The 26,757-nt window shown below is 44.5% G+C and overlaps 1 protein-coding gene across 2 annotated transcripts in view; it reads right to left on the bottom strand.

Annotated features, from left to right (window-relative positions):
• LOC110504238 (nesprin-1) overlaps positions 1-26,757 on the bottom strand; it is a 180,891-nt gene that overhangs the window by 24,256 nt on the left and 129,878 nt on the right. For both annotated transcript variants that reach the window (XM_090221294.1, XM_090221295.1), the window contains 24 exons: positions 26,548-26,667; positions 26,161-26,361; positions 25,708-25,881; positions 23,717-23,848; positions 23,301-23,497; positions 22,970-23,102; positions 22,554-22,736; positions 21,254-21,403; positions 19,908-20,084; positions 19,290-19,445; positions 18,910-19,065; positions 18,466-18,636; positions 18,190-18,323; positions 17,738-17,942; positions 17,283-17,465; positions 16,891-17,037; positions 16,442-16,596; positions 12,041-12,188; positions 11,326-11,420; positions 10,718-10,952; positions 9,819-10,013; positions 4,497-4,622; positions 1,272-1,427; positions 4-162 (listed from right to left, as the gene is read on the bottom strand). In XM_090221294.1, coding sequence (XP_090077420.1) covers positions 4-162; positions 1,272-1,427; positions 4,497-4,622; positions 9,819-10,013; positions 10,718-10,952; positions 11,326-11,420; positions 12,041-12,188; positions 16,442-16,596; positions 16,891-17,037; positions 17,283-17,465; positions 17,738-17,942; positions 18,190-18,323; positions 18,466-18,636; positions 18,910-19,065; positions 19,290-19,445; positions 19,908-20,084; positions 21,254-21,403; positions 22,554-22,736; positions 22,970-23,102; positions 23,301-23,497; positions 23,717-23,848; positions 25,708-25,881; positions 26,161-26,361; positions 26,548-26,667 — 3,888 coding nt within the window. The remainder of the gene's footprint in view (positions 1-3; positions 163-1,271; positions 1,428-4,496; positions 4,623-9,818; positions 10,014-10,717; positions 10,953-11,325; positions 11,421-12,040; positions 12,189-16,441; positions 16,597-16,890; positions 17,038-17,282; positions 17,466-17,737; positions 17,943-18,189; positions 18,324-18,465; positions 18,637-18,909; positions 19,066-19,289; positions 19,446-19,907; positions 20,085-21,253; positions 21,404-22,553; positions 22,737-22,969; positions 23,103-23,300; positions 23,498-23,716; positions 23,849-25,707; positions 25,882-26,160; positions 26,362-26,547; positions 26,668-26,757) is intronic.

Below are 26,757 nucleotides of genomic sequence, written 5' to 3'. Positions count from 1 at the left end.
TACCTTGCGTAGCTTCTCGATCATCTCCTCGATTCTGACGTCTCCATTCTGAGAGACCTTGCTCTCCATTTGGGTAAGCCAATCACAGAGCTCCCTGTTCTTCTCCTTAAACACAGCCCACTCACTCAGCTTCTCACCCACCTGCTGCTGCCGCAGGGATAGCTATGGAGAGAAAGAGACAGTAAGATACAGATACATTGAAACTCACACGTTGTAAATACATAAATACTAATTTATGAATAATTCACCATGGTAAGGATAATTGTTAGCTGCACAGATAAATAAATAAATAAATAAAATACACAACTACCGGTGCTAGGTAATATGCATAGATTTAGCAGAACCGCAATGAAGAGGTACTGCAGCAGTAGATGTCTAGAGTTGTTGCTTGACGTAATAGATCTAGCACAGTGTTTCCTGTCACTAGCTGGTCTCTGGTCAACATACTCATATAAAACACTGGATGTTGTTTGAAGGGGGAGGCATCCTGCACTGTTTTGTATTGAGATTTCTCTCTACCTCAGACTTAGTTGCACGCATACCCCTTTCTACATTTGCATACGGCCCAGTGCAGAGCCTGGATGCCAGATCTGTTTCTGCTATCTTGCCAACTCTCTTGCGACTAGGTGAACCATCTGTTGATGCGCCCTTGAGCAAGGCACTTAACCATAGTTGTTCTGGATAAGTGTCTGCTGAATGACAAAAATTCCACAATTTAGTCAGCGCAAGCCTGAATGATTTACCCTTGTCCTACTGTATGTAGTGGAGCATTGGGACCTCATGTCATTACAACTTAAAATGACTGCTCTTGTCTCTGTTGCCAGACACGCCACCTACAGATGCTGTATCTTAATTTGATCGTCCTTTTGCTGAAGGAATTTTCCTGCACTTCTAACAAATGCAAACTTGTAGTGTATTCGAGGTATAAAAAGGCTTCTAAAGTTTGTAATTTCCACTTGAAAATGTCAGACTTTATTGTATCAACCCCTATAAAAAAAATATTATGTTAATTATAAATCACATAACAATATACTTTTCCTTTTGCTGCAGGATTATTGTCCTGTTGTGTGGAACCTTCTCAAATTAAGATACAGGACCTGTATTTTGGCAGAGACTGCTTCTCCTAACATGAACATATATTTATTTATATGTGTGTTGATTTGATATGGAGAAATAGTCGTGAAAGGGAGGAGAGAGAGTGCTGAAAGAGCAGTGGGCTGGATTCAAACTGTGCTGCCAGTACAGCAACATATTCAACAGCCATATAGTACCTGGTGACAGATCTCCTCCCACTGGCGGTGCAGAAGCTCCATGCGTTCCTGTAGAACAGACAGGTCCTCAGCACTGATGTAGCTAGACAGGGACTCCCTCAGCACCGTCAGGTGGGCTAGGTCTTCTGTCCAGCCGTCAAACGTCTTCTCCAAGTCCTGGTCATGGGAGAAGAGAATGTTATCAGCTACTTTCGTTGACCTAAAGCAGGTTTATTCTTAGCCATAATGACCTTAGCAGATGCAGAACACCTTGGTTTGAAGGCATATTTAACTGATGTAATTACAGACAAACTCAATCGGCACCTCAATGGGTTTGATCTTATTACATCACGACATTCCTTCAACATTCTTCCAACATTCCCCACGGATGCCAGGAGCTGTTTACTGCTCTGTGCAGTACTGAACATGTGATAGACATAATAGGTACACTACCGTTCAAAAGTTTGGGGTCACTTAGAATTGTCCTTGTTTTTCAAAGAAAAGCAAAACAATTTTGTCCATTAAAATAACATCAAATTGATCAGAAATACACTGTAGACATGTATAGTGCCTTGCGAAAGTATTCGGCCCCCTTGAACTTTGCGACCTTTTGCCACATTTCAGGCTTCAAACATAAAGATATAAAACTGTATTTTTTTGTGAAGAATCAACAACAAGTGGGACACAATCATGAAGTGGAACAACATTTATTGGATATTTCAAACTTTTTTAACAAATCAAAAACTGAAAAATTGGGCGTGCAAAATTATTCAGCCCCTTTACTTTCAGTGCAGCAAACTCTCTCCAGAAGTTCAGTGAGGATCTCTGAATGATCCAATGTTGACCTAAATGACTAATGATGATAAATACAATCCACCTGTGTGTAATCAAGTCTCCGTATAAATGCACCTGCACTGTGATAGTCTCAGAGGTCCGTTAAAAGCGCAGAGAGCATCATGAAGAACAAGGAACACACCAGGCAGGTCCGAGATACTGTTGTGAAGAAGTTTAAAGCCGGATTTGGATACAAAAATATTTCCCAAGCTTTAAACATCCCAAGGAGCACTGTGCAAGCGATAATATTGAAATGGAAGGAGTATCAGACCACTGCAAATCTACCAAGACCTGGCCGTCCCTCTAAACTTTCAGCTCATACAAGGAGAAGACTGATCAGAGATGCAGCCAAGAGGCCCATGATCACTCTGGATGAACTGCAGAGATCTACAGCTGAGGTGGGAGACTCTGTCCATAGGACAACAATCAGTCGTATATTGCACAAATCTGGCCTTTATGGAAGAGTGGCAAGAAGAAAGCCATTTCTTAAAGATATCCATAAAAAGTGTCGTTTAAAGTTTGCCACAAGCCACCTGGGAGACACACCAAACATGTGGAAGAAGGTGCTCTGGTCAGATGAAACCAAAATTGAACTTTTTGGCAACAATGCAAAACGTTATGTTTGGCGTAAAAGCTACACAGCCCATCACCCTGAACACACCATCCCCACTGTCAAACATGGTGGTGGCAGCATCATGGTTTGGGCCTGCTTTTCTTCAGCAGGGACAGGGAAGATGGTTAAAATTGATGGGAAGATGGATGGAGCCAAATACAGGACCATTCTGGAAGAAAACCTGATGGAGTCTGCAAAAGACCTGAGACTGGGACGGAGATTTGTCTTCCAACAAGACAATGATCCAAAACATAAAGCAAAATCTACAATGGAATGGTTCAAAAATAAACATATCCAGGTGTTAGAATGGCCAAGTCAAAGTCCAGACCTGAATCCAATCGAGAATCTGTGGAAAGAACTGAAAACTGCTGTTCACAAATGCTCTCCATCTAACCTCACTGAGCTCGAGCTGTTATGCAAGGAGGAATGGGAAAAAATGTCAGTCTCTCAATGTGCAAAACTGATAGAGACATACCCCAAGCGACTTACAGCTGTAATCGCAGCAAAAGGTGGCGCTACAAAGTATTAACTTAAGGGGGCTGAATAATTTTGCACGCCCAATTTTTCAGTTTTTGATTTGTTAGAAAAGTTTGAAATATCCAATAAATGTTGTTCCACTTCATGATTGTGTCCCACTTGTTGTTGATTCTTCACAAAAAAATATAGTTTTATATCTTTATGTTTGAAGCCTGAAATGTGGCAAAAGGTCGCAAAGTTCAAGGGGGCCGAATACTTTCGCAAGGCACTGTATTTCTGATGTTGTAAATAATGTTGTAAATGACAAACGGCAGATTTGTTTATGAAATATCTACATAGGCATACAGAGGCCCATTGTTGTTCTGATCAGCAACCATCACTCCTGTGTTCCAATGGCATGCTGTGTTAGCTAATCCAAGTTTATCATTTTTTTTAAAGGCTAATTGATCATTAGAAAACCCTTTTGCAATTATGTTAGCACAGCTGAAAACTGTTGTTCTGATTAAAGAACCATTAAAAATGGCCTTCTTTAGACTAGTTGAGTATCTGGAGCATCAGCATTTGTGGGTTCGATTACAGGCTCAAAATGGCCAGAAACAAATGTATTTCTTCTGAAACTCATCAGTCTATTCTTGTTCTGAGAAATGAAGGCTATTCCATGTGAGAAATTGCCAAGAAACTGAACATCACGTACAATGCTGTGTACTACTCCCTTCACAGAGCAGCGCAAACTGGCTCTATCCAGAATAGAATGAGGAGTGAGAGGCCCTGGTGCACAACTGAGCAAGAGGACAAGTACATTAGAGTGTCTAGTTTAAGAAACAGACGCCTCACAAATCCTCAACTGGCAGCTTCATTAAATCGTACCCGCAAAACACCTGTCTCGACGTCAACAGTGAAGAGGCGACTCCGGGATGCTGGCCTTTTAGGCAGAGCTCCTCTGTCCAGTGTCTGTGTTCTTTGCCAATCTTAATCTTTTCTTTTTATTGGCCAGTCTGAGATATGGCTTTTGCAACTCTGCCTAGAAGGCCAGCATCCCAGAGTCGCCTCTTCACTGTTGATGTTGAGACTGGTGTTTTGCGGGTACTATTTAATGAAGCTACCAGTTGAGGACGTTTCTAAGTGACCCCACTTTTGAACGGTAGTGTAGGTCATTGGAGTGACAGGCTGCCATGATCAGCAGATTAAGTGTACATTATTTTGTCTATATTCTGTCTGTGTATTCTGCTTATTGTAAGGCGATGTCAGCATCACTTCACCAGTTCAAATTCACAGTACATGTAAATGTACTTGGCGGATAAAGGTGTTAGAAAAAAAGTTACCTTGCATCGCATCTGTTCCGCTTGCAAGTCCTCGTGGTGATCAGGGAGGGACTGAGAGAACTGCCGTTTCAACTTCCTCAGCTTCTCCAGAGAACCCTCCATGCCTCTCTCACATGTCTCCCAGTCCTGTAGATGACATACAGGCACAATGTGTCACTACGTTGTTGTGTTCACAATTAGGTATCAATCATCAATAAATCAATCAAACGTAGAGCTAAATTTGTGTTTAACTTCTTATGGCTGGGGGGCAGTATTGAGTAGCTTGGATGAATAAGTTTCCCAAAGTAAATGGCCTGCTCCTCAGTCTCAGTTGCTAATATATGCATATTATTATTAGTATTGGATAGAAAACACTCTGAAGTTTCTAAAACTGTTTGAATGATGTCTGTGAGTATAACAGATCTCATATGGCAGGCAAAATCCCGAGGAGAAATCAAAACAGGAAGTGAGAAATCTGAGCTTTGTATGTAGAGTCCCCAATGAAATCCTCTTGAGATATTAATGATGTTGCACTGCCTAGGGGTTCCACTAGATTTCAACCATCAATAGAAATTTGAATGAGACTTCTACGTTGTTGTGGGAGTGAATGAGAGCAGAATGTATCAGGTGTCTGAGAAGCAGCCATTTTGTGATCACGCTTATTCCTCATGGTACCCACTTGCGTTCCATTGCTCATGAAGACACGAAGGAATACTCCGGTTGGAACTTTATTGAAGCTATATGTTAAAAACATCCTAATGATTGATTCTGTACTTAGTTTGATATGTTTCTTCGACCTGTAATATAACTTTTTTAAGTTGTTGTCCGATGTAACACTGACCAGAATGAGTGTTTGGATATGTATACCAAACGCGCTAACATTAGAAGGTATTTGGACATAAATAACGGATATTATCGAACAAAACAAACATTTATTGTGGACCTGGGATTCCTGGAGTCCTTTCTGATGTAGATCATCAAAGGTAAGGGAATATTTATCATGTCATTTCTTGTTTATGTCGACGCCATCGTTGCGTCTATCGTGATTTTTACTTCTGAGCGCCGTCTTAGATTATTGCATGGGTTTCTTTTTCTGTAAAGTTTAAAAGAAATCTGACACAGCTACTCATGCCAAGAATATAAGATATGCATATTATAGGTAGATTAGGATAGAAAACACTCTGAAGTTTCTAAAACTGTTCGAATCATGTCTGTGAGTATAACAGAACTTATGTAGCAGGCAAAACCCTGAGGACTAACCGTTCAGATTTTTTTTTTAGGTCTCTGTCTGTTCATTGTGTTCTCATTGGCAAACAATATTTCTTAGGAACTTGTTTTCAGTTCCTACCGCTTCCAATGGATGTTACCAGTCTTTGAAATTTGGTTGAGGTTATTCCTTTGTGAAATGAAGAAGTCCGGCCATCTAGGAAATGGGTAACACTGTTAAGAGTTGCGTTAGACTTGAAAAGTAGCGTTAGTTTCCTCTCGTCCTCTATTGAAAACAAATAGACCCGTCTTCAATTTGATCGATTATTAACGTTTAAAAATACCTAATGTTGTATTACAAAAGAAGTTTGAAATATTTTGTAGTGACGTTGCGCATTTTGGAAGCTGTTTTTTTCTGGATAAAACAGGCCAAATAAATTGACATTTTGGATATATATGGACGGAATTAATCGAACAAAAGGACCAATTGTGATGTTTATGGGACATATTGGAGTGCCAACAAAAGAAGCTCGTCAAAGGTAAGGCATGTTTTATATTTTATTTCTGTGTTTTGTGTAGCGCCTGCAGGGTTGAAATATGCTACCCTCTTTGTTTACTGTTGTGCTATCATCAGATAATAGCTTCTTATGCTTTCGCCGAAAAGCCTTTTTAAAATCTGACATGTTGGCTGGATTCACAACGAGTGTAGCTTTAATTGAGTATCTTACATGTGTGATTTCATGAAAGTTTGATTTTTATATCATTTAAAATAAATTGCCACGCTGCATTTTCCCTGGCTTTTGCCCAAGTGGAACACAAGCGTCCCCTATACCATAAGAAGTTTTAAGGAGAGGTATATCTATAATTCCATGTGTATAACTTGTATTATCATCTACATTTATGAGGAGTATTTCTGTTTATTAATGATGTGGCTATGCAAAATCACTGGATGTTTTTGGAACTAGTGAATGTAACCCGCCAATGTAAACTCATATTTTGATAAATATTAACTTTATCAAACAAAACATACATGTATTGTGTAACATGAAGTCCTATGAGTGTCATCTGATGAAGATGATCAAAGGTTAGTGATTCATTTTATGTCTATTTGTGGTTTTTGTGACTCTGGCTGGAAAATATTTTGCTGGAAAAATTGCTGTGTTTTTCTGTGGCTATGTGGTGACCTAACATAATCATTTGTGGTGCTTTTGCTGTAAAGCATATTTGAAATCGGACACTGTGGTGGGGTTAACAACGAGATTAGCTGTAAAATGGTATGAGATACATGTATGTTTGAGGAATTTTAATTATGAGATTTTTGATGTTTTGAAATTGTCGCCCTGCACTTTCACTGGCTGGTGTCATATCGCTCTCGTTAACGGGATTGCAGCCATAAGAAGTTAACTTCTTGGTGACAGGGGGCAGTATTTTCACGTCCGGATGATATGCATGCTCAAATTCAACTGCCTGCTACTCATCCCCAGAAGATAAGATATGCATACTATTAGTAGATTTTTATAGAAAACACTCTGAAGTTTCTGAAACTGTTTGAATCATGTCTGTGAGTATAACAGAACCTATTTAGCAGGCGAAACCCAGAGGACAAACCATTCAGGTTTTTTTTGGGGAGTCACTCTCTTTTCAATGGGGTTTCATTGGGAATCCAGATTTCTAAGGGACCTTCCTGCAGTTCCTATTGCTTCCACTGGATGTCAACAGTCTTTAGAAATTGGTTGAGGTTATTCCTTTGTGTAATGAAGAATTACGACCATCTGGAACGAGGGTCACTTGAAGTGTACTGTTAGATAGAGGCGCATGACCAGAAAGCATGCTACAGTTTGTTTTCTTCCTGTATTGAACACAGATCATCCCGTCTTCAATTTATTGATTATTTACGTTAAAAAATACCTAAAGTTGTATTACAAAAGTAGTTTGAAATGTTTTGGCAAAGTTTACAGGTAACTTTTGAGATATTTTGTAGTCACGTTGTTTTTCTGGATCAAACAAATAAATTGACATTTTGGATATATAGCGACGGAATTAATCGAACAAAAGGACCATTTATGATGTTTATGGGACATATTGGAGTGCCAACAAAAGAAGCTTGTCAAAGGTAAGGCATGAATTATATTTTTATTTCTGCGTTTTGTGTCGTGCCTGTAGGGTTGAAATATGCTTCTCTCTTTGTTTCTATGGTGCTCTCCTCAGATAATGGCATCGTTTGCTTTCGCCGAAAAGCCTTTTTGAGATCTGACATGTTGGCTGGATTCATAACAAGTTTAGCTTACATTTGCTATCTGTGATTTGCATGTGTGATTTCAAGTTTGATTTTTATAGTAATTTATTTGAATTTGGCGCTCTGCATTTTCACTGGCTTTTTATCCCAGAGAGGTTAAAGGAACAGCTAACGGTGTGTTTAAAGGAACAGCTAACGGTGTGTTTAAAGGAAAAGCTAACGGTGTGTTTAAAGGAACAGCTAACGGTGTGTTTAAAGGAACAGCTAACGGTGTGTTTAAAGGAAAAGCTAACGGTGTGTTTAAAGGAAAAGCTAACGGTGTGTTTAAAGGAAAAGCTAACGGTGTGTTTAAAGGAAAAGCTAACAGTGTGTTTAAAGGAACAGCTAACGGTGTGTTTAAAGGAAAAGCTAACGGTGTGTTTAAAGGAAAAGCTAACGGTGTGTTTAAAGGAAAAGCTAACGGTGTGTTTAAAGGAAAAGCTAATGGTGTGTTTAAAGGAAAAGCTAATGGTGTGTTTAAAGGAAAAGCTAATGGTGTGTTTAAAGGAAAAGCTAAAGGTGTGTTTAAAGGAAAAGCTAACAGTGTGTTTAAAGGAAAAGCTAACGGTGTGTTTAAAGGAAAAGCTAACGGTGTGTTTAAAGGAAAAGCTAATGGTGTGTTTAAAGGAAAAGCTAATGGTGTGTTTAAAGGAAAAGCTAACGGTGTGTTTAAAGGAAAAGCTAACAGTGTGTTTAAAGGAAAAGCTAACGGTGTGTTTAAAGGAAAAGCTAACAGTGTGTTTAAAGGAACAGCTAACGGTGTGTTTAAAGGAAAAGCTAATGGTGTGTTTAAAGGAACAGCTAACGGTGTGTTTAAAGGAAAAGCTAACAGTGTGTTTAAAGGAAAAGCTAACGGTGTGTTTAAAGGAAAAGCTAATGGTGTGTTTAAAGGAACAGCTAACGGTGTGTTTAAAGGAAAAGCTAACAGTGTGTTTAAAGGAAAAGCTAACGGTGTGTTTAAAGGAAAAGCTAATGGTGTGTTTAAAGGAAAAGCTAACGGTGTGTTTAAAGGAAAAGCTAACGGTGTGTTTAAAGGAACAGCTAAAGGTGTGTTTCAAGGAACAGCTAACGGTGTGTTTAAAGGAACAGCTAACGGTGTGTTTAAAGGAACAGCTAAAGGTGTGTTTAAAGGAACAGCTAACGGTGTGTTTAAAGGAACAGCTAACGGTGTGTTTAAAGGAACAGCTAACGGTGTGTTTAAAGGAACAGCTAAAGGTGTGTTTAAAGGAACAGCTAACGGTGTGTTTAAAGGAACAGCTAAAGGTGTGTTTAAAGGAACAGCTAACGGTGTGTTTAAAGGAAAAGCTAACGGTGTGTTTAAAGGAACAGCTAAAGGTGTGTTTAAAGGAAAAGCTAACGGTGTGTTTAAAGGAACAGCTAAAGGTGTGTTTAAAGGAACAGCTAACGGTGTGTTTAAAGGAAAAGCTAACGGTGTGTTTAAAGGAAAAGCTAACGGTGTGTTTAAAGGAAAAGCTAAAGGTGTGTTTAAAGGAACAGCTAAAGGTGTGTTTAAAGGAACAGCTAAAGGTGTGTTTAAAGGAACAGCTAAAGGTGTGTTTAAAGGAAAAGCTAACGGTGTGTTTAAAGGAACAGCTAAAGGTGTGTTTAAAGGAACAGCTAACGGTGTGTTTAAAGGTTTTGCACACTAGCTTCAAACAGCTGAAAATACAATATTTTTGGTTACTTAAAATATATATCACAGAGTTTTACAATGACTCTATACACTATATATTGCTTGTTTTGTCACATAAACTGAAATTAGGCAAACTAATTAGAAACTATTAGAATTTTTGCAACCAGGAAAAGGTTGTTTAAAGGTACAGCTAAAGGTGTGTTTAAAGGTACAGTTTGGTGCAGTGTACCTTGTCCAGCTTGTCCAGCTCACGCCTCTGTTCCTCCAGGCAGATGGTGGCGTGTCTCCAGCGTTCCTGGATGTCTGTGAGCTCTCCCTGCAGAGACACCTCTGCCCTGCTGTCTGCAGATAGGAGCAGCTGTTTCCCAGCTTCTACTGTCAGGATGTAAGAGCCCTGCTGTCGCTGTAGGACCTTCTCCTTTATCTGGGATAACAGGGGATACCGGAAAGTCAGCACATAGCATTAACACTGATCCTAACCATCCACCGTCAGGATGTTAGAGCCCTGCTGTTGCTGTAGGACCTTCTCTTTCAGCTGGAGGAACACAGAGGCTGGACAGTTAGAACGTAACCCTGACCCTAATTCAGTGATATTTAAATGTTTTCAACGGTATCTAATGACACAACCTTAAAACACATTTAAATTTTACATGAACAAATAAAATTCATTACATTTACTGACTTTGAATACCACTGCCCTAACACTCCACTGTTAGGATGTAGCAGCCCTGCTGCCCCTACAGAACCTTATCCTTCAACTGGGATAACAGAGACATAGGAATATATCAGGATAGTTAGAGCATAACCCTGATCCTAACTCTAACCTTATCAATGGCTCTAACGTGGTAGCAAACAATAAAGGGGATAGGTGTCAGCCTTGCCTTGTTCCCCGGTACAGCTGAAAGGGTGAAGATATTGCCATTTGAGGATAAGTACTATACTGTTATCCATGAAATATCTCTCCATCTCCAAAGTCATATTTGTGCAGGGTGAAAAAAGGTAGTCCCATTTGACACAGTCGTCAGAGAGAGTGAGTTTTGGTATAAATAGTCACAAGTTTTATATCACCAAGAAGAAGGTAGCTAGCTAGGGTCAAGAGGTCATCAGAGTTAGTTGAGCCTAAAATACCTGAACTGCATCCAGCATGGATCTGGCCTGCTGCAGGGGTACGGGCGCCCCAGCCAGTAGGGCCTTGGTGGGGTGTGAGATCTCCACTAGCCATTTCCTCAGCTTCTCTGACATATCCCTGTAACGTTGCCACTGGCGGATCAGGCTGTCGATGATACCCTGCCTTTGCTGGGCGCGACGCACAACGCCCTGCCACTGGTTACTCAACAGCAACAACTTCCGGTTGAATTCATCCCTGCAGGAGAGAGTGGACATTTACAGGCAAGATAAGAACTGAATTAGATGGATATACTGTACACCAGGTTTTCCCAAACTAGGTCCTGGGCCCCCTCTGGGTGCAGGTTTTGTTCTTTGCCCTAGCACTACACAGCTGATTCAAATAATCCACTCATCATCAAGGTTTGATTATGAGCCCTGGAACCTGCTGTAGAGGACTCATACAAAGCAGACAAGAATGATCAAGTTTATACCAAGGCACTCATCTACAGCTTTGTGAATGATAAGAGCCAACTACACGTCAAGTTAAGTCAAGTTTTTTTTAAGTGCATCATATGAGTGTCATGATATGTGTATCAACACACTTTACACAATGAGGCAGTGTACTGTACCTGTCATCCACCTGTCCCTGCGCCAGCATCCTCTGGCCATCACTGATTATAGAGTGGAGGATCTGCTGACGGCTGAACATCTCAGCCTGAAATAGCTTTGGAGAAAACACATTCAGATTTCAGATCAGAGTAAGAGCATCTTGGGAAGTGACATAACAGTAATTATTGCATTATAGCAGTCATGATGACTCTATGGAATCCAGACGTCCCAAATCCCAGCACGCAAAGCTGGTTGAAATTATGTAATTATACCTTTAACTTCAGTGGGCAAAAATCAGTGTCACATAGTCTTAACAAATCTACATTGAAACAAAAGTATACACCTCAAACACATGGTTATGGGCTTTAAAAAAAGAAGACACCAGGTACTATGTCAGATATAGAGTTGAAATGTATTACATTTTGAGTTTGCATTCCAAAACTGTACTTTATTTGCAGCACAGAAGAGTGAAATATAACAAAACCGTTTGACATAGAAACACAGGATTATCAGTGCTGACATTTTTTTAAATTAATTTTAAAATTATGAAAAATATGAATAACATTCCACCCATGGGGTCACTAGAGGGAGTTTTGGTAATTTGACTGCAGGAAAGGGCTACAACCAGATCTCAACCAGAACTGGTTCAGAACTAGTTGTAATCTGGGATGACGTCATAATTCCCCCCTGGGTTCACTACTGGGTTATGTTTCCAGCAGGATATCCTCCACCTACTTTGTGCGCTCTCTGCTGCTCCATCAGACTCTGGTAGTTCCCAGAGATCTCCACGGCCAGCTTCTCCTCTGTCTGTACCAGGAACTCCATCCACGTCTCACACTTCTCCAGGAACGTCTGCTGCTGCAGCAGGAATGACTGCAGTTTGCTGAGGAGAGACCAACAACCGAAAATATCAGACCCAAAAACCAAGTCATTGAAATAACGCAGGGCCCGATTCAGAGTTGAAATATGGGGAGAAATTCGGACTTGCACTTAAATCTGTCACGCCCTGACCATAGTTTACTTTGTATTTTCTATGTTTTGATTGGTCAGGGTGTGATCTGAGTGGGCATTCTATGTTACATGTCTAGTTTGTCTAGTTCTATGTTCGGCCTGATATGGTTCTCAATCAGAGGCAGGTGTTCGTCATTGTCTCTGATTGGGAACCATATTTAGGTAGCCTGGGTTTCACTGTGTGTTTGTGGGTGATTGTTCCTGTCTATGTGTTTTTCACCAGATAGGCTGTTTTAGGTTTTCGTTACGTTCATCACGTTCTTTATTTTGTAGTGTTTGCATTGATTCGTGTTTTACGTTTGTTCATTAAAACATGGATCGCAATCTACACGCTGCATTTTGGTCCGACTCTCCTTCTCACAACGAAAACCGTTACAGAATCACCCACCACCAACGGACCAAGCAGCGTGTAAACAGGCAGCAACAGCAGCGTAAAGAGGAATGGACATGGGAGGACGTTTTAGATGGCAAGGGCTGTTACACTTGGGAGGAGATACTGGCTGGAAGAGATCGCCTCCCATGGGAACAGGTGGAGGCACTTAGGAGAGCAGAGGCAGCCGGAGAGAGGAGCCGGCGATATGAGGGAACACGGCTGGCAAGGAAGCCCGAGAGGCAGCCCCAAAAATTTATTGGGGGGGGGCTAACAGGGAGTATGGCTACGCCAGGTAGGAGACCTGGGCAGACTCCCTGTGCTTACCGGGGGGCTAGAGAGACCGGACAGACACCGTGTTATGCAGTGGTGCGCACGGTGTCTCCAGTGCGGGTGCATAGCCCGGTGCGGTATATTCCAGCTCCGCGTGTCTGCCGGGCTAGATTGAGCGTCGAGCCTAATGCCATGAAGCCGGCTCTACGCAGCTGGTCCCCAGTGCGTCTCCTTGGGCCGGCTTACATGGCACCAGCCTTGCGCTCGGTGTCTCCGGTTCGCCTGCATAGCCCAGTGCGGGCTATTCCACCTCGCCGCACTGGCAGGGCGACCGTGAGCATTCAACCAGGTAAGGTTGGGCAGGCTCGGTGCTCAAGAGCTCCAGTGCGCCTGCACGGTCCGGTTTTTCCAGTACCACCTCCACACCCCAGCCCTCCGGTAGCAGCTCCCCGCACCAGGCTTCCTGTGCGTGTCCTCGGCCCAGTACCACCAGTGCCAGCACCACGCATCAGGCCTACAGTGCGTCTCGCCTGTCCAGCGCTGTCGGAGCCCTCCTCCTCTCCAGCGTTGTCTGAGTCTCCCGCCTGTTTAGCGCTGTTAGAGCCTTCCTTCTCTACAGCGCTGCCGGAGTCTCCCGCCTGTTCAGAACTGCCAGTTTGCAAAGAGCTGCCAGTTTGCATAGAGCTGCCAGTTTGCATAGAGCTGCCAGTTAGCATAGAGCTGCCAGTTAGCATAGAGCTGCCAGTTAGCATAGAGCTGCCAGTCTGCAAGGAGCTGCCAGTCTGCAAGGAGCTGCCAGTCTGCAAGGAGCTGCCAGTCTGCAAGGAGCTGCCAGTCTGCAAGGAGCTGCCAGTCTGCAAGGAGCTGCCATTCTGCAAGGAGCCGCCAGAGCTGCCTGTCTGCAGGATGCCGCCAAAGCTGCCAGTCTGCAAGGAGCCGCCAGAGCTGCCAGTCTGCAAGGAGCCGCCAGAGCTGCCAGTCTGCAAGGAGCCGCCAGGGCCGCCAGTCAGTATGGAGCAGCCAGGGCCGCCAGTCAGCATGGAGCAGCCAGGGCCGCCAGTCAGCATGGAGCAGCCAGGGCTGCCAGTCAGCATGGAGCAGCCAGTCAGCATGGAGCAGCCAGAGCAGCCAGTCAGCATGGAGCAGCCAGAGCTGCCAGTCAGCATGGAGCAGCCAGTCAGCATGGAGCAGCCAGGGCCGCCAGTCAGCATGGAGCAGCCAGGGCCGCCAGTCAGCATGGAGCAGCCAGTCAGCATGGAGCAGCCAGAGCAGCCAGTCAGCATGGAGCAGCCAGAGCTGCCAGTCAGCATGGAGCAGCCAGTCAGCATGGAGCAGCCAGAGCTGCCAGTCAGCATGGAGCAGCCAGTCGGCATGGAGCAGCCAGAGCTGCCAGTCATCATGGAGCAGCCAGTCAGCATGGAGCAGCCAGGGCCGCCAGTCAGCATGGAGCAGCCAGTCAGCATGGAGCAGCCAGGGCCGCCAGTCAGCATGGAGCAGCCAGGGCCGCCAGTCAGCATGGAGCAGCCAGTCAGCATGGAGCAGCCAGAGCAGCCAGTCAGCATGGAGCAGCCAGAGCTGCCAGTCAGCATGGAGCAGCCAGTCAGCATGGAGCAGCCAGAGCTGCCAGTCAGCATGGAGCAGCCAGTCGGCATGGAGCAGCCAGAGCTGCCAGTCATCATGGAGCAGCCAGTCAGCATGGAGCAGCCAGGGCCGCCAGTCAGCATGGAGCAGCCAGTCAGCATGGAGCAGCCAGTCAGCATGGAGCAGCCAGAGCAGCCAGTCAGCATGGAGCAGCCAGAGCTGCCAGTCAGCATGGAGCAGCCAGTCAGCATGGAGCAGCCAGAGCTGCCAGTCAGCATGGAGCAGCCAGTCAGCATGGAGCAGCCAGAGCTGCCAGTCATCATGGAGCAGCCAGTCAGCATGGAGCAGCCAGATCTGCCAGTCGACCAGACTCTTCCAGATCTGCCAGTTGACCAGACTCTTCCAGATCTGCCAGTCGTCCAGACTCTTCCAGATCTGCCAGTCGTCCAGACTCTTCCAGATCTGCCAGTCGTCCAGACTCTTCCAGATCTGCCAGTCGTCCAGACTCTTCCAGATCTGCCAGTCGTCCAGACTCTTCCAGATCTGCCAGTCGTCCAGACTCTTCCAGATCTGCCAGTCGTCCAGACTCTTCCAGATCTGCCAGTCGTCCAGACTCTTCCAGATCTGCCAGTCGACCAGACTCTTCCAGATCTGCCAGTCGACCAGACTCTTCCAGATCTGCCAGTCGACCAGACTCTTCCAGATCTGCCAGTCGACCAGACTCTTCCAGATCTGCCAGTCGACCAGACTCTTCCAGATCTGCCAGTCGACCAGACTCTTCCAGATCTGCCAGTCGACCAGACTCTTCCAGATCTGCCAGTCGACCAGACTCTTCCAGATCTGCCAGTCGACCAGATTCTCCCAGATCTGCCAGTCGACCAGATTCTCCCAGATCCGCCAGTCGACCAGATTCTCCCAGATCCGCCAGTCGACCAGATTCTCCCAGATCCGCCAGTCGACCAGATTCTCCCAGATCCGCCAGTCGACCAGATTCTCCCAGATCTGCTAGTCGACCAGGATCTGCTGAAACCGCCAGCCAGCCAGGTTCTGGTAGTTTCTACTACCTGCCTGGGCTTCCTCTCAGTGCTGAGCTTCTTCTCAGTGCTGAGCTTCCTCTCAGTGCTGAGCTACCCATCTGTCCCGAGTTACCTCTGTCCCGAGCTGTCCCTCTGTCCCATGTTATCATTGTGGTGGGTAACCTATTTAGGGACGTTTAGGAGGGGGATTAAAACGGTCATGGAGTGGGGTCCACGTCCAGCGCCAGAGCCGCCACCGCGGACAGATGCCCACCCAGACCCTCCCCTATAGGTTCAGGTTTTGCGGCCGGAGTCCGCACCTTGGGGGGGGGGTACTGTCACGCCCTGACCATAGTTTACTTTGTATTTTCTATGTTTTGATTGGTCAGGGTGTGATCTGAGTGGGCATTCTATGTTACATGTCTAGTTTGTCTAGTTCTATGTTCGGCCTGATATGGTTCTCAATCAGAGGCAGGTGTTCGTCATTGTCTCTGATTGGGAACCATATTTAGGTAGCCTGGGTTTCACTGTGTGTTTGTGGGTGATTGTTCCTGTCTATGTGTTTTTCACCAGATAGGCTGTTTTAGGTTTTCGTTACGTTCATCACGTTCTTTATTTTGTAGTGTTTGCATTGATTCGTGTTTTACGTTTGTTCATTAAAACATGGATCGCAATCTACACGCTGCATTTTGGTCCGACTCTCCTTCTCACAACGAAAACCGTTACAAAATCATTAATTGACGTCAATGGGAGACAAAATTCTAGTTACGGATACAGTCAAAATACCTGCCCAATGTCATCAAATTATTTACTGAGCCAACCTTAATCTCTTTGAAAAAAGTTTTTGAAGTTATTTCACGTGATCAAAGTTTTTCATGAACTTACCTGAACCTCTCAGTGGTTTGGGCGTTGGCTGCAGACCAGCTACGGTTAAGGTTCTGCATGCGTTTGATCTCAATGTCGTCAAGAGGAAGCCTGTAGCCCAGCTCGTTGAGACGCTCAAGGTCATGAGCCATGCTACTGAATCTCAAGATCTGTCTCTGTAGGGGGAACAGCACAGAACAGCAGTCTCTCAGTAACATCAACACTTCCTTGAGACACTGCCTCTTTCTCAATTGTCTAACAATCCACCCTCTCCTTGTTTCCTCTCCTTCATTGCTCTGATTTGAAAGAACGGACCATGTAAAGGCTAGCCTAATGAGTTTCCACCATATTGTTTTCACCTGTCAAATATTTTCCAATCAGTGAAGATGAGAAAAGGAAACAAGGAAATGAATTGAGAAGTCAGTCATATAAAGTATTGTGGCTAGATACTGTAGATCACAGTGACTTACCTTGAGTTCCTCCATTCGGTCCTGTATGACGGACAGGTCAGAAGAACTGTTGGGATCCTGGATCTTCAGAGCCTCTTCTCCCTCCACCATCCAGCGACCTAAGGAACCCAGCTGCTCACTGAAGGTCTCATAGTCCTGGACTCCCGTCTGCAGGAAAACAAGAGATGTATTTATTCAATGATCCTTTATTATATCTCAGTAAGACATACATACATTGTTCAAGGGATCCCTGGTCAAAAGACATGAACCAATGGCCAATGAAGCAACAGAAAAGTACATTCTTTAGAACATCTCAGTGGCATGAGACACTAATGTCTCAAGGTCTTTGGGATCATAGAGTAAGCAACTGGTAAAATGTATCAGGTGAATCAAGTCCTATAGTCCCCCTGTACCTGTAGTGTAGTGAGCTGTCTGCTGAGGGCCTGCTCCACAGTGGCCAGGCGCTGGGTCAGAGAAAGGTGGTCTGACTGGACGGCGGATGCTGTGGAGGTGTCCACCTGTTGCTTCAGCTGATCTCCTAGCTCCTGAATAACCTGTAGAGATGCCTTCACTGGAGCCTGGGCACGAAGCAACTCCTGGAGAAACACCACCATACACCAAAACAGAACACATCTATTAACACAAAGCAATATGACCAAATGTCATTTAGTTTTCTGACAAGGATCATTGTTGACCGAAAGCTTAGCGCATTAAACCCTGAAACGTGCATCTGATTCAAGTGTTCCAACAATTACTTTCACAGTGGGCCATATAAGCAAAAAGGCCTTAATAGGAGTTGACAGTATATAGCTCCGTGCTGAGTCCTGTGCGTGTGTAAAACGGTCATTCCAACACCATTCCTACTCACGCTGCAGTCTTGGATCCAGCTGGAGACCTCCTCGTCTGTGATGTCCTTGGTGCAGGCGGTCTCCAGGAGTCGGTCAGCCTGCTCCTCTTGTAGCTGGACACTGGAGCTACTCTTTCCATACAGCTCCTTGTAGTGCTGCCACAGCTGTAGCAGGGCTTTGCTGCTCTTCAGACGCTCTGAGATCTCTTCCAGGAGACTGCTCCACCTGGACACAACATACATTGATGATCCACATCTTGGATCAATAGATCAATAAAATCTTATTGTTGTTGAATCAACTGATCATGGATGAGATTGCTCCACCTGAGCACAACACAGGTGGTTTGGAACGATGATCACATGACCTTGCCTGAGACCTGAAGACTTAAAAGTCACGGTTCTCACCCACTCATGGACTGCTGGAAGATATGCCCCCATTGTGGTCTTAAAGTGATTCAAATAAACAAACAAACCTAGCGTTGACGTCCTTCAGGGTATTGTTGAGGGAGTCGGACACAGACGGGTGGCACTCATTCAGCAGCTGGTGTGTCACAGAGCCAAACTTCCTCAGACTGCCCTCCTGCTTCTCCAGTTCCTCCTGTAGGCTCTACACAACACAAGTCACAAACACATTAGCCCAAATTTCTCCCGAAGTGTGAACTCCTCCACTCCCCCTCAAAGATGTAGAAGTATTGGGCTACAGGGTAGACAAAAATATATTTGTAAAAGCCTGTTCATACTGGTATTACCTGGAGACTCTCCACCTGTAGCTGTACAGCCTCCAGGGAGCCGGTGAGGAGGCGGAAACGGGACACAGAGTACCTCCCCTCCATCAGGTAGCCATTCATCTCCTCTGAGGACAACTTGTACAGACTCCACTGGTCCAGCACTGACACCAGGCTGATCTTCAGCTGGCCGATCTGGCGTGGAGCAGAGACGGAGTAGAACAATAGGGTTTACACTTAAAAAGTAGTCCACGGAGCTTAATACATTTTGCAGTTGTGTTTAGTGTTCTTCTGCAACAGGGGATCATCATAGTGAGTGAAAGGTAGTTATAATGGGGCAGTAGCTGAGTGTGTGGTTATATGTGAGTATGGGGTACTTAGTGGGCTACATCTGTGATTATCACACCTCTCATACAACTCACAGACCAATAATACATTATTTACACTCCATAAAATAGCTCCGCCTACCAGGTGGTCCAGGTTAGCCCAGGTGTGATTGACAGCTTGGAGCGTCTCCATGACGACAGCGCAGGCCTCGTCAGTTTTGTTCTGGATGAGGGCACAGGCCTGCTCCTCCACCCGCTCCACCTCACCCTCCTTCTCCTTCACCTTCTCCTCCATCTCCTGCAGAAGCAGTGGAAAGAGAGAGCAGAGCAACTACTTATTTAGTAGTTAAACTACTATCAGGGAGCAGAGAGCGGTTACAATCAACATGACAAAGATCAAGATTCTTAATTTTAAAAAATGCACATCCAAATTGAAACCTAAGACATAATATACTGTAAATGTGCAAAAACAAGATAAGAATTATCTAATAAATCAATACAAAGTGCAGCGAATGTTCCTACCTGGCAGTCATTGAGAGCGTTCTGTACGGAGGTTAGGTCCTCTATCCTGGGTTTCCTCTTCAGCCTCCCCTCCTGAGTGAGCAGCCAGGTCTTCAGGCCCTGTATGTTGTTCTCATAGTTCAACCAGGCCTCCAGCAGAGTCTCCAGGAACTGGACCTGACCACGCAACACAGCACAGAGTCACATAATGTACTGAGACAATGAAATAATCCCTGAAACACATAACAGGCTTTGTTTGATCACAAGGCTTTGTCTGTCTCTAGCTGCTCAGAGCGCACAAGAGATTTAGTTCTGGGTACCAAGCTTACATCATCAATTATATAATACAATGAAAGCAGATGAATTCTACATTGACATAATTCAAAGAGCCACACAGTGAATGAGATGTCATACGTAAAAATATGCTTTAATATGAGATTGTTTTTTTATATGATTGTGATGTAATAGCCAGGGGTTTAAGTTTAACCATGCTCTGGAATACCCATAATGCATCAGGTTACATGTATGTTTATTCTCTTATGTGTGATCTTGTTGCACAACTAATTTCCCTCTCTAACAAATAAAGTTGAAAGTAGACATTTTAAGTTGAGGTTGAAAGTGGTTTATTCTCTCTCTCACCCTCTCCGTGATGAGTCCCTGTAGTAACTGCCAGCGTCGGTTCATTGCTCCCAGCTTCTCGGCAAAGTCTGTCTGGTCGCTGCGCCTGCTCTCCACATCCTGATCACTGATCTGGAGCACAGACTGGTTCACAAAATCCACCGTCAGCTGCTTACAGCGCACATCAACTCTGAAGCCCTGGGGAAGGAGAGAGAGAGAGACCAGGGAGAAGAAGAAGATTACTTTATTGTCCAACAGATATTTGTATGGTTTGGCATTGGGAATGTTCTCAAATCGTTCCAAGAATGTTAAGAAACAGCGTTCTTCTGTGGGAATTTTAGTACTTCAGCATAACGTTCCCTACAGGTTTCCACATGGTTCTAGTTAAGTTCATGTTCTCAGAACGTTCAGAGAACATTAAGAAACAATGTTCTTCAACGGGAATTTCAGTAAGTTTTCTGCAGGTTTCCTCACGGTTCTACTTAAAGTCATGTTTTCAGAACATGAAGAAAACTTTCCATAAAAACCTAAAGAAAACATTAGTAACGTTCAAAGAACGTTCTAAGAATGTTATTTAATAACATACATTTTGTTTTCAGCAATCAACAAAACTCTCTCGAGCCTCTATCTTGTTAAGTGTGTTCAGGTGTGTTGGCCGTGACCACTAATTGGCGACACCTGATCTTAATGAGTGTTGTTTCTTCTGAAATGGGGTCTGTTCGAATAGACTAAAATGAACAGCTTTGTATGAGTAAAAAAAAACATGGCATAATAGCGCAATCTTGGTGGTGCAGGGGGCTAATTCCATGGATAGAGAACAGAAGATCATAGGGTTGAATCTCACTGACACTGTGGCACAATAAAAAAAAGAAATGTGTTTGCATGATTAATGCAGAAGCAAATTCATTTCCATGTGTGCTTGGCGTTCAAAACTGTTAACCCAAAACTAAGCTAGCAGTGTTATTAAAAGTCTTATTGAAACATTCAGTGAAAGTTTTAAGGAAGTTCTTCAAAAACCTCCAATTAACCTTAACATGTTGTTCAAAAACATTCACAACATTTGGAGAATGTTCTCAGAATACAACTTATTTACCTTCAAATAACCTTGAATTTCCATTCTCAGAACATTAATAAACCCCCCTAGGAAAACTTTCAGGGAACCATAGTAAAAATGTTCTCAGAACCTCACTGCAACCTAAAAATGTACGCTCCTAGAACAGGCAAAATTATCACTTCCATTGTCAGAACGTTTAAAAAAACGTGGAAACTTATGGCTTCGTTCTCAGAACCAATGAGAAACCAAAACGGTATGTTTCCACAACTTCCAAGGAACCAAATGTGCTAGCTGTGAGTTTTCTGTTCCTTACCTTGTATTTCTGTAGATAGTCCTGGATGACAGTCGACCCCACGGCTCCTTTCAGGTTCTCTTCGTCCTCTCCAATCACATTCTCCATCAGAGATATCCAGTTGACCAGCTCAGAGATGGCATGCCTAGAGGCTAACTTCTCCATTTGTAACTGAGGAAAAGAAACGGGCTAATAAACACAACTCCTCGTCAAACATCTCATTCCAAAATCATGGGCATTAATATGGATTTGGTCCCCCATTGCTGCTTTAAACAGCCTCCACTGTTCTGGGAAGGCTATCCACTAGATGTTGGAACATTGCTGCGGGGACTTGCTTCCATGCAGCCACAAGAGCATTAGTGAGGTCAGCACTGATGTTGGGCGATTAGGTCTGTCTCGCAGTCGGTGTTCCAATCCATCTCAAAGGTGTTCGAAGGGGGTTGAGGTCAGGCCAGTCATGTTCTTCCACACCAATCTCGACAAACCATTTCTGTATGGACCTTGTTTCTGCACGAGGGCATTGTCATGCTGAAACAGGAAAGGGTCTTCCCCAAACTGTTGCCACAAAGTTTAAAATAGTTTAAAATGTAATTGTATGCTGTAGCATTAAGATTTCCCTTCACTGTAACTAAGGGGCCAAGCCCGAACCATGAAAAACAGCCCCAGACCACAATTCCTCCTCCATCAAACTTTACAGTTGGCACTATACATTGGGACAGGTAGCATTCTCCCGGCATCCGCCAAACCCAGATTTGTCCATCGGACTGCCAGATGGTGAAACGTGATTCATCACTCCAGCCAACGCTTGGCATTGTGAATGGCGATTTTAGGCTCGGCCATGGAAACCCACTTCCTGAAGCTCCCGATGAAAAGTTATTGTGCTGACGTTGGTTCCAGAGGCTGTTTGGAACTTGGTAGTGAGTGTCGCCACCGAGGACGGATGATTTTTACACGCTACACACTTCAGCCCTGGACAGTTCTGTGAGCTTGTGTGGCCTACCACTTCACGGCGGAGCTGTTTTTGCTCCTAGACTTTTCCACTTCACAATAACAGCACTTACAGTTGACTGGGGCAGCTCTAGCAGGGCAGAAATTTGATGAACTGACTAGTTCGAAAAGTGACATCCTATGACGGTGCGAAGTTGAAAGTCACTGAGCTCTTCAATAATGCCATTCTACTGCCAATGTTTGTCTATGAAGATTGCATGGCTGTGTGCTCGATTTTATACACCTGTCAGCAACAGGTGTGGATGCGTGTGAGCAGTTTGGTCGACTGCGCGCGCGTGTGTGTGTGTGTGTGCAGATAAGCCTGATTTAGTACCTGGTGTAGCTTCTCTTGCACCCCTGGGATGAGTGTAAGTAGTTGGGTCCACTCTGAGTCTATGCGGGCCAGGTCAGACCGCAGGGCTGCACTTCCAACCCTCTTCAGCCTCAGAAGCTGGTTGCCCTCAGTCAGCACAGAATTCTTCAGAGATGAACGCGACTCCACCTCTTTACAGAAGTCCTGTGAACAGAGAATAGTATAACGGTCAGTTTCACATTGAATATCAGGCTGTGTATACAGCTGGTTCCAGATGATGGTTCTCAAACCCCTTATGCCTAAACTTAACCCTTACTCTAACCCCTCTAACCCTAACCCTACTCTTCACCTCTAACGTTAACCATTTGATCCAGATCTGCCAGTCGAATATCCACTTCCTCTAAGGTATCACCCACTCTTTTGATATGTTGACTCACCAGGAAGGTAGAGAGATGGTCCCTGCGGGTCTCCATCTCCTGTGGAACTACGACTGCCTGATTGTTCCAGAAGCCCAGACGTTCGAGAGCAGACTGCAGCCAGCCAATCAACTCTGATGACTCCTTCTGGTACCTGGGCATCACATGGAGACAAACAGGCTTAGTGGGTGATATTCAACCCCCCAACATATTCACAGTACATACAGTGCAGACCTGGGTTCAAGTAGTAGCTAAAGTATTAGAAGGAAATTAATACTATTTGAACCCATGTCTACATCACATCCAGTACACAGCACACCCTAAACAATATCCCTTGGGGTTCAGCCCTAACCTGGTCCAATGTTTGAGGATGGCCTCTAGTCTCTGCAGCTCCTTGTTGACCTTGGTAGTGTTGCTGAGCCAGTGTTCCCCTAGCACTGTGAGCTTTGTGTCCAGGCCAGGACAGCACACAGATAGCTGCAGCCTCTTCCCCTCCTCCAGCACCTGGCTCAGCTTGTGCTGGTGCTCCATCAGTCTGCCCTTCAGACTCTATGGAGAGAAGGAGGTAAACCAAGATGGGGGACATGAATTAAATAAATTATGTTATGACTTTATTGTACAGTATTCTTTCTGGTATTTATTAGGAAAATCTTGATTAAGATGATGACGCCACTGTAAATTGTCAGCTCAAACGTTACACACAGTATATGAAAGTGCCAATGGCTTTCTGTAATAACTGCATAACATGGTGATAGTGATCTACTATACCTGATAGAGTGAACTCCTCTCAGTGAGGCTCTCCTCTGTCTCCTCCACCAGGCCCACTGTGGGGATGCTACCCTGCACTGCATCCAACTGCATACACAGAGCCTGGTAGTCCGGCACCAGACGGCTCCAAGTCTGAAAACACACGTATAGAGGCAATTCCGTTATACTTGGGTTACACATATACAGAACCGTACTGTGCTGGCCTGGATATTGTCTTTTCACATTGTCCTTTCCAGCATGGTTACAGCAACTCTGACAGATGCGTAATCAGGCCAACACAGTAGTGTGAAAAAGGTATTCCACTGATTTAAGTATGATGGTACATATACTACTACTACAGTACATATAGTACTACTACTACAACACATATACTACTACTACAGTACATATAGTACTACTACTACAACACATATGCTAATACTACAGTACATATAGTACTAGTACAGTACATATAGTACTAGTACAGTACATGTAGTACTACTACTACTACAGTACATATAGTTCAACACTACTACTACTACTACAGTAGCCCCTTTTTCAGGACCGTGTCTTTCAAAGATAATTCGTAAAAATCCAAATAACTTCACAGATCTTCATTGTAAAGGGTTTAAACACTGTTTCTCGTGCTTGTTCAATGAACCATCAACAATGAATGAACATGCACCCGTGGAACAGCTTACAGACGGTAGGCAATTAAGGTCACAGTTATGAAAACTTAGGACACTAAAGAGGCCTTTCTACTGACTCTGAAAAACACCAAAAGAAAGATGCCCAGGGTCACTGCTCATCTGCGTAAACGTGCCCTAGGCATGCTGCAAGGAGGGATGAGGACTGCAGATGTGGCCAGGTCAATAAATTGCAATGTCAGTACGGTGAGACGCCTAAGACAGCACTAGAGGGAGACAGGAAGGAGAGCTGATCATCCTCGCAGTGGCAGACCACGTGTAACAACACCTGCACAGGATCCGTACATCCGAACATCACACCTGCGGGACAGGTACAGGATGGCAACAACAACTGTCCAATTTACACCAGGAATGCACAATCCCTCAGTCAGTGCTCAGACTGTCCGCAATAGGCTAAGAGAGACGGGACTGAGGGCTTGTAGGCCTATTGTAAGGCAGGCATCAGACATCAACGGCAACAACGTCGCCTATGGGCACAAATCCACCGTCGCTGGACCAGACAGGCCTGGCAAAAAGTGCTCTTCACTGACGAGTCGCGGTTTTGTCTCACCAAGGGTGATGGTCAGATTCGCATTTATCATCGAAGGAATGAGCGTTACACCGAGGCCTGTACTCTGGAGCGGGATTGATTGAGGTGGAGGGTCCGTCATGGTCTGGGGTGGTGTGTCACAGCATTATCGGACTGAGCTTGTCGTCATTGCAGGCAATCTCAACGCTGTGCGTTACAGGGAAGACATCCTCCTCCCTCATGTGGTACCTGTCCTGCAGGCTCATCCTGACATGACCCTACAGCATGATAATGCCACCAGACATACTGCTTGTTCTGTGCGTGATTTCCTGCAAGACAGGAATGTCAGTGTTCTGCCATGGCCAGCGAAGAGCCCGGATCTCAATCCCATTGAGCACGTCTGAGACCTGTTGGATCGGAGGGTGAGGGCTAGGGCCAATCCCCCCCAGAAATGTCTGGGAACTTGCAGGTGCCTTGGTGGAAGAGTGGGGTAACATCTCACAGCAAGAACCATGATGAGGAGATGCACTGCAGTACTTAATGCAGCTGGTGGCCACACCAGATACTGACTGTTACTTTTGATTTTGACCACCCCTTTGTTCAGGGACAAATTATTCCATTAATGTTAGTCACATGTCTGTGGAACTTGTTCAGTTTATGTCTCAGTTGTTGAATCTTGTTATTTTCATAAAAATATTTACACGTTAAGTTTGCTGAATATAAAAGCAGTTGACATTGAGAGGACGTTTCTTTTCTTGCTGAGTTTAGTACTACTACTACAACAACAACTCTCCTACCTCCAGTATGTACTCCAGCGCCACCCCTCTCCTGTGGGCCTGTTTGAGGACTCCCTGGGCCAGGGTCAGTATCTCCTCCAGAGCCTGATTCTCTCTGGGAACCACCAGGCCACTGATCTTCCTGAAGAACGTCTCCGTCAGGATCATGTGGGACTCCAGACTCTGGAAGAACTCCTGGAGAGAGAGAGAAACACTCTTGAGCAACACTGCAATGAAGATGGCGTTAACTAGGCTCCCCCGAGGCAGCCAGCTTTCCTGGAGCAGAGGTTACGGTCATTGCCTTTGGTCATGGTGACCAAAGTTTGAGTTTGAGCTGTGCTCAGGGACTTTGCACTATTCACACAGAGATCCTAAAATTCTGTAGTCTTGAATTGCTTTTTGACTTTGATGTATTTTATTAATTGTATTATTCAAGTTATTGTAAATCTACTTCCATGGAAGGTTAAAGTCTACCTTGTGTTTGTCAAGGAGAACCTGAACTTCCTCCACAGAGCTGGCGATGACCCTCTGGTCGCCGGCCATCTTGTCTTGAGCAGTGTCCACCAGGTCAGCCAGGTCCTGCAGAGCCCTCTCATATTGCCCCTTCAGAGCCATGTTCTGGTTCAGGCTGCTACGCCGCGAGCCCACCGTCATCACCAACTCCTCATAGGCATCCTGTGGATGAGGAGAAGAAGAAGAAGAAGAAGGAGGCGGAAAAGACATACAGATATAATATGATTAATTTATGTTTCTGCAGTGTGTGTGTAAAAATACATTGGTGAATAATTTTGTGTTTGTGTCTGTGTGTCTGTCTGTGTGTATTGTGTGTGTGTGAACTGTCTGTATGGAGAGGTCAGATACCTGTAGCTTGAGCATCTCATTGATGGACATCTGTTCTGCCTGTAGTTCTGTTCCTCTTGTTTTCAGCTGGGTGATCCTCTGCTCAAACTCTCTCAAACCCTCCTCAGCCTCAGCTATGACCTACCAGACAAAACCAAGACTGGTTAGCATCTTATAAAATGTATTTTTATTATCTTTAATAATAAGAGCAGGAAGAACTTAGAGAGGAAA

This window comes from Oncorhynchus mykiss, chromosome 25, assembly GCF_057628025.1.
Source record: "Oncorhynchus mykiss isolate SJ-2025 chromosome 25, ASM5762802v1, whole genome shotgun sequence".
Lineage (NCBI taxonomy): Eukaryota > Metazoa > Chordata > Actinopteri > Salmoniformes > Salmonidae > Oncorhynchus > Oncorhynchus mykiss.
The sequence above is the reverse complement of the archived record's forward strand: the minus strand, read 5'-3'. Positions and strand labels throughout refer to the sequence as shown.